This window comes from Alligator sinensis, unplaced genomic scaffold (genome assembly GCF_000455745.1).
Source record: "Alligator sinensis unplaced genomic scaffold, ASM45574v1 scaffold8_1, whole genome shotgun sequence".
NCBI classification, from domain to species: Eukaryota; Metazoa; Chordata; order Crocodylia; family Alligatoridae; genus Alligator; species Alligator sinensis.
Genome location: NW_005842568.1, coordinates 971,785 through 976,815, shown reverse-complemented (window position 1 = coordinate 976,815; position 5,031 = coordinate 971,785). Strand labels below are relative to the sequence as shown.

Sequence of the window (5,031 nt, the reverse complement as noted above, 5' to 3'; positions counted from 1 at the left end):
CGCCCGCCGGGACCCGGGCCTGGAGCTGCGGCGTGGGCACAGGGAGCCGGGTTGGGCGGGGCTGCAAGAGCAACGGGGCCACGTCCGAGCCCGGCCCCCCACCCACTGCTGCCCCACGGCCCGGGGTCCTGCCCTGTCCTCCTCTTACCCACTCGGCGAGCCAGGGCAGGCGGTCCCAGGCCCAGGCGAGGTGGGAGGAGCACTTCCCGGACAGGTACGTGGCCGTCTCGTTGGTCTTGGCCCAGACCAGCCGCAGGTTTGGCTCCAGCGCCGGCCTGCGCGTGTAGTAGGCCAGGACAGTCTGCTCCAGCCAGCTGTGGCCGGGGAAACAAGGGCAGCGTCAGCGCCGACGGTGACCCCCGCCCACCGGGTGTGGGACAGGCCTCGCAGCCCACCCTAATCCAGACCCGGCCCCCAACCCGTTCGGGAAGCGCCACGGACCTGTACCCCTCTAGGGAGTAATGGGAAACCTCGTGCCAGGCCAGCTGCGACGCCGCCAGGACGCCCGACGACCGGAGGACGTGGGCAGAGGAGGAAGCTGCAAGAGAGCGAGGCCAGGCGCTTGCAGGGGGCTGGTCTGGACCCCAAGCTGTGGGGCTCCTGTCCATGCCAGGACCCCCCAGGAGAGAAACCAGCTTTGGCAGCGACAGGGCCATGCCTGCACAGACCTCGGACGTGGCCCACCCACAGCCTCAGGAGCTCCAAGGCACCCAGGGGCAGAGGCCACATCGGCTGGGGGAAGGCCAGGCCAAGGTGGCCAGTGGCTCTAGAGTGGACACGTAGCTGTGGCCGAGACCCCCGTCCCCTGCTGGCGGCAAGGGTGGGAGCACGTGTCCTGTGGCTGCAGTCTCGGAGTCCACACCGCAAGCGTCAACACCGGTGTGGACATGGCATGGGGCTGCCAGATGCTGGCTGAGAAAACGGCATTGCTTGGGCCACAGGGCAGATTGGCAGGAAGAAACCTGCTGCTTGCCCCGGCACTCACCGTGGAAAGAGCCGTGGATGCGGATGTCGTGCATGAGGAAGCCGCCCAGGAACACCAGGGCCACGAGCAGTAGGCGTGCCCACGGGAACCCACGCCCCTTCAGCCGGTGCAGCAGGCTCTGTGGGGGCAAAGCAGACGGGGCCAGTGCTGCCGCGTGGCCCAGGGCCACACCGAGGGGGGAGGCTCCTGGGGAGCTCTGCTCTCCCAGCCTGTGCGCCCTCCCTGCCCCAGTACAGTGCTGGGTCCCTGTCCCAGCTGCTATGGGGGCTCCCAGAACCAGCCAGAGCCCTGGCAGGACCTGGTCCGTGTCAGGGCAGCAGAGCCAGCTCTGCCCGTGGTACCTTGCAGGCGATGTCACAGGCCGCCACGTCCTGGGCATTGCCGGCCCCTTTCAGGGCCAGCTCCTCGTTGGTGACCTTAAAGGAGCACACCGTGTCCTGCAGCGCCTGGCGCACCTGGGGGGCACGACAGCAAGACGGTGATGCAGAGGAAGCCGCAGCTGCCCCAGCCCTGCCCCGGCGGCTCCCTGAGGCCGGGTAACAAGCCTGGCAGCCTCCTGCCTTCCGCCTGTTCCAGCAAGCCAGGTGCCCCCTCCAGCACAGGGGCAGCACAGCTCAACACCCCCTGAACCGACGGCTGCCAGGCTCTGCCTGGGGGCCCCGGCCACCCCCGGCTCCTGTAGGCTGTGGCACACAGTCAGCACATGGCAGGAGCTGCAACGTGGCACCCAGGCAGGGGATGATGCGCAAGTTGGGGGGAGCCCAGAGGTGGGAGGGATTTGGGGGGGGCGCAATCGAGCCTGCTGGTGCTGGCAGCTGCACGAGAGAGGCAGGGCTTTAAATCCATCCCCTCCCAATAGCCCAGTACCCCCAAAGCAGAGGAGCTGCCCCCCACTTCTCCCCCTGAATCACTGTTAACCCATTTGTCAGGATTGGCAAAGGCCAGGGGGGAGGGGGAGCCACCACTGGCCAAGGATCGAGGCCTGCCCTATGCAAGCCCCCAGCAAACCCCTGCCCCTGCCCTGCCACCATGGCCTACCTTCCGGGGGCTGCTGTCCCAGGACTCCAGGAGGTGGTTGAGGAGCAGGCTGCAGAGGGAGGGAGGCAGTTGAGCCCCATGGCGCCAGGAATAACACCGCAACCCAGCTCCACATCCCCACGGCCAGTGCCCCTGCCCCTCTGCCCAGCAGAAGCCTGAGAGGAGGGTCAAGGGAGAGGCCAGGTCCCTGCTCCCCCCTACCAGCCGGGCTCACCTGGACTGCGAGAGGTGCTTGCTGTAGAGCTGGCGCCAGACGCTGAAGCTCAGGGGGTCGGTGCTGAGGCACTCGTGCAGGCAGTGCAGCAGCTGCAAGAGACAATGAGAAGCGGGTGACTGCGGGGGGCCGACCCCCCCCCAGCTCAACCCTGCGGTAGGGCGGTGATCGAGGGGTGACCGAGGCCTGGTCCTTTGTATCCATGAGCCCTGTCCCACTCCCTGCTCCCTGCACACTCCCAGGTCTGGCTCCAGCATAGCTGGGGCGCCATGCCCGACACCACAGGGCCCCGAGGGAGGCTCACCTCTCTCTTCATGTCGGGCGGGCAGCTGGGGGTGGCTCTGGACAGGAAGGAGGGGAAGTAGGCGTGCAGCGTGGTCTCGGGCGTCGTGCCAAATGCCAGGACCTTGAGCCGGGGGTAGAGCTGCCGCAGCTGCTCCTGCAGGCTGAGCACGGGGCGGGTTAACGCCCTCCCTGAGCCGCCTGCTCCGTCCCGCCCCAGGCCGTGCGCTCCCTGCAGCAGCTGGTACGAACCCCACCAGTCCCAGAACGGCTCTGTGGACAGCCAGCACCCGGCCCCCACCCAACCACACACAGCCAGGCCGTGGGTGGTGGGGAAGGAGCCAGGACCAGCCCCCAAGCACGCACCCAGCCAAGGCAGCAACAGAGCAGCCGTGGCCAACGAACCTAGCAGACGTGGAGCCCTATGTCCCCAGCCCAGCCGGGCCCAGGGGCACACGATGCCCCAGAGCCCCCCCAGCCCTCACCCCTGCCCGACACCACTTGGAGGGACCCGCGAGGGCCGGGCCAGGCCAGGCCAGGCCGCACCTGGGCGCCAGGGAGTTGTTGGGCATGAAGGCAAAGTCCAGCAGCGGGAAGAAGTCCTTGGGGCCGATGAGGCTAAAGCCCTTGGTCAGGTTCGGGTGCGTCCTGCAAGGGAGAAGGCTCTGCTCAACCCCCTGCGCTCCCACATCAGCTGCTCTCACCCCCCAGCCTTGTGCCCAGACATGGGAGACCCCTCCCCAGGCACCAGCGCCCTCCAGACAGGCCAACAGGAGCCCCGGAGGCTGCTTCCCCGCCCCCAACCCTGAGCGGCCGGGCAGTGCGGAGGTGCTGTGCCCAGCGACAGGGACTGAGCGAGGCCTCCACGGTTGGGTCTGGCCAAAACCGCCCTGCTTCTGGTTTCTCTGTGGCGGGCGCTGCACCCAGCTGCCCAGGGCCAATGGCACGAGCCCCAGGCCCTGGCCCGCGGGGCGGACACAGAGCAAGGCGCGGGCGCCAGGGCCAGCAGCTGGCACTCCTCTGCTGGGAACAGGCCGAGGCGAACTCACATGAGGAGCCGGTCCAGGTAGGCGATGGCGTAGGGGGAGAGCGCCTTCATCCCCAGCACCGGGAGCATGATGCCGAGCCACACTGCGCGGGAGGGGAGCGCGGTCAGGAAGGACGGTGCACGCCCCCCCGCCAGGGCTCCCACGCACCTCCGGGCACCCAGAGCTCAGCAGAGGCTGCAACACACGTGCTGGCTCTGGCCTGGCACCCCCCAAGCCGGGTGCTTTCCCGAAGCGGGGCCTAGAGGCTGGGTCTCCCCAACCAGAACTGCCCCCACCCCGCTGTGGGGGCGAGGTCCCACTGCAAGGCTGACAGGGAAGTGCCTAGGCCTGGCGGCATCTCGCTGTGGTGCACGAGCTAGCGTGGGACCGTGGGTGCAGCCGGTAGGTACCAGGACGCCGGCCCCTGCACTCCAGCCCCCATGCGAGGGGGCACCTCACTCACCCCACCACGACCCGCGACAGGGCCAAGGCCACCCCTGGGACTCGGGGCTCGTGCCCCCAGCAGCTCTTACCCTTGAGGCCCTCGGCAAGGTCCGCGAAGCCGGCCTGCCCCAGGGCCCACATGATGGTGAGGCACTTCGCCGGCCTGTTCTGGTGAGACCGCAGCAGCTCCAGGTACTGGGGAGGGACCGAGATGAGCAGCTGGAGCGAGTCCATTGTGTCTCCTGCCCCAGAGACCACATCCCGCAGCCCCCGCCCCACCCCCCGAGTGCCCTGGTGTGGGGAGCCGCGGCGGGGCTCACCTTGCCCAGGTTGGCAGTGGCGATCCTCGGGCGGTCCAGCAGCATGGCCTGGATGCAGATGCAGATGCGGTACCCATGCAGCGAATCACCTGCAGAAACACCAGCCGCATTGCACCTGTGCAGGGGAAGGCGGCGGCCAGGGGGGCCTCTGCGCACTGGGGCAGGAAGGGATTTCCCCCTTGCTCAGACTGGGGTGCACTGGGGGGTTTGCCCTCCTCTGCAGCGGGGAGGCGGCCTCAGCCTGGGCTCTGCAGCGCCCATGACCCCCGGCGACAGCAGGACGTTGGTGGCCGTGGCCCTGCTACATCCAGGAGAGGGGAGATGCCGTGGCTGTCGGGGCGACTGTGTCGTGCGGCTCTGAGGTGGGACACGGGGTTTGGACTGGACACAACCCTGCAGCTCCCTGCCCGCCCCACGGCTAAGGGACGCCGACGTCCACGAGCGCTGCGTGACCAGGGCTGGCCCGTGCCGGCGGGGCGGTCCCGCCTGCCGTACCTGGCGTCTTGTCCAGCTCCTGCAGCATGGTGTAAATGCAGTGGTCCAGGAAGAGCTCCAGCGCGCCGGAGGCTTTGGCCAGCAGAGCTCTGATGACACCGCGCAGCTCCTTGCTCACGAGGCTGTAGGGGTAATCTGGGGGCGCACACGAGCCCGGCCAGAGCTCAGTGCTGAGCCCCGCCCCGAGCGGCCCCCACCCCTGTGCCCCGGCCGGACCAGGTGCTG

General features: G+C 68.8%; 1 protein-coding gene across 1 annotated transcript in view; it reads right to left on the bottom strand.

The window, feature by feature from the left end:
* TMEM214 (transmembrane protein 214) overlaps nt 1-4,964 on the bottom strand; it is a 7,024-nt gene extending 2,060 nt beyond the window's left edge. Inside the window, exons 1-13 of the mRNA XM_025214121.1 lie at nt 4,807-4,964; nt 4,312-4,668; nt 4,081-4,186; nt 3,569-3,650; nt 3,066-3,167; nt 2,542-2,683; nt 2,238-2,329; nt 2,024-2,072; nt 1,327-1,440; nt 986-1,103; nt 442-538; nt 149-314; nt 4-61 (exon numbers count right to left, since the gene is read on the bottom strand). Of these exons, the coding sequence (XP_025069906.1) occupies nt 4-61; nt 149-314; nt 442-538; nt 986-1,103; nt 1,327-1,440; nt 2,024-2,072; nt 2,238-2,329; nt 2,542-2,683; nt 3,066-3,167; nt 3,569-3,650; nt 4,081-4,186; nt 4,312-4,356 (1,171 nt within the window). The 5' untranslated portion in view covers nt 4,357-4,668; nt 4,807-4,964. The remainder of the gene's footprint in view (nt 1-3; nt 62-148; nt 315-441; nt 539-985; nt 1,104-1,326; nt 1,441-2,023; nt 2,073-2,237; nt 2,330-2,541; nt 2,684-3,065; nt 3,168-3,568; nt 3,651-4,080; nt 4,187-4,311; nt 4,669-4,806) is intronic.
* Nucleotides 4,965-5,031: the final 67 nt, after the last annotated feature.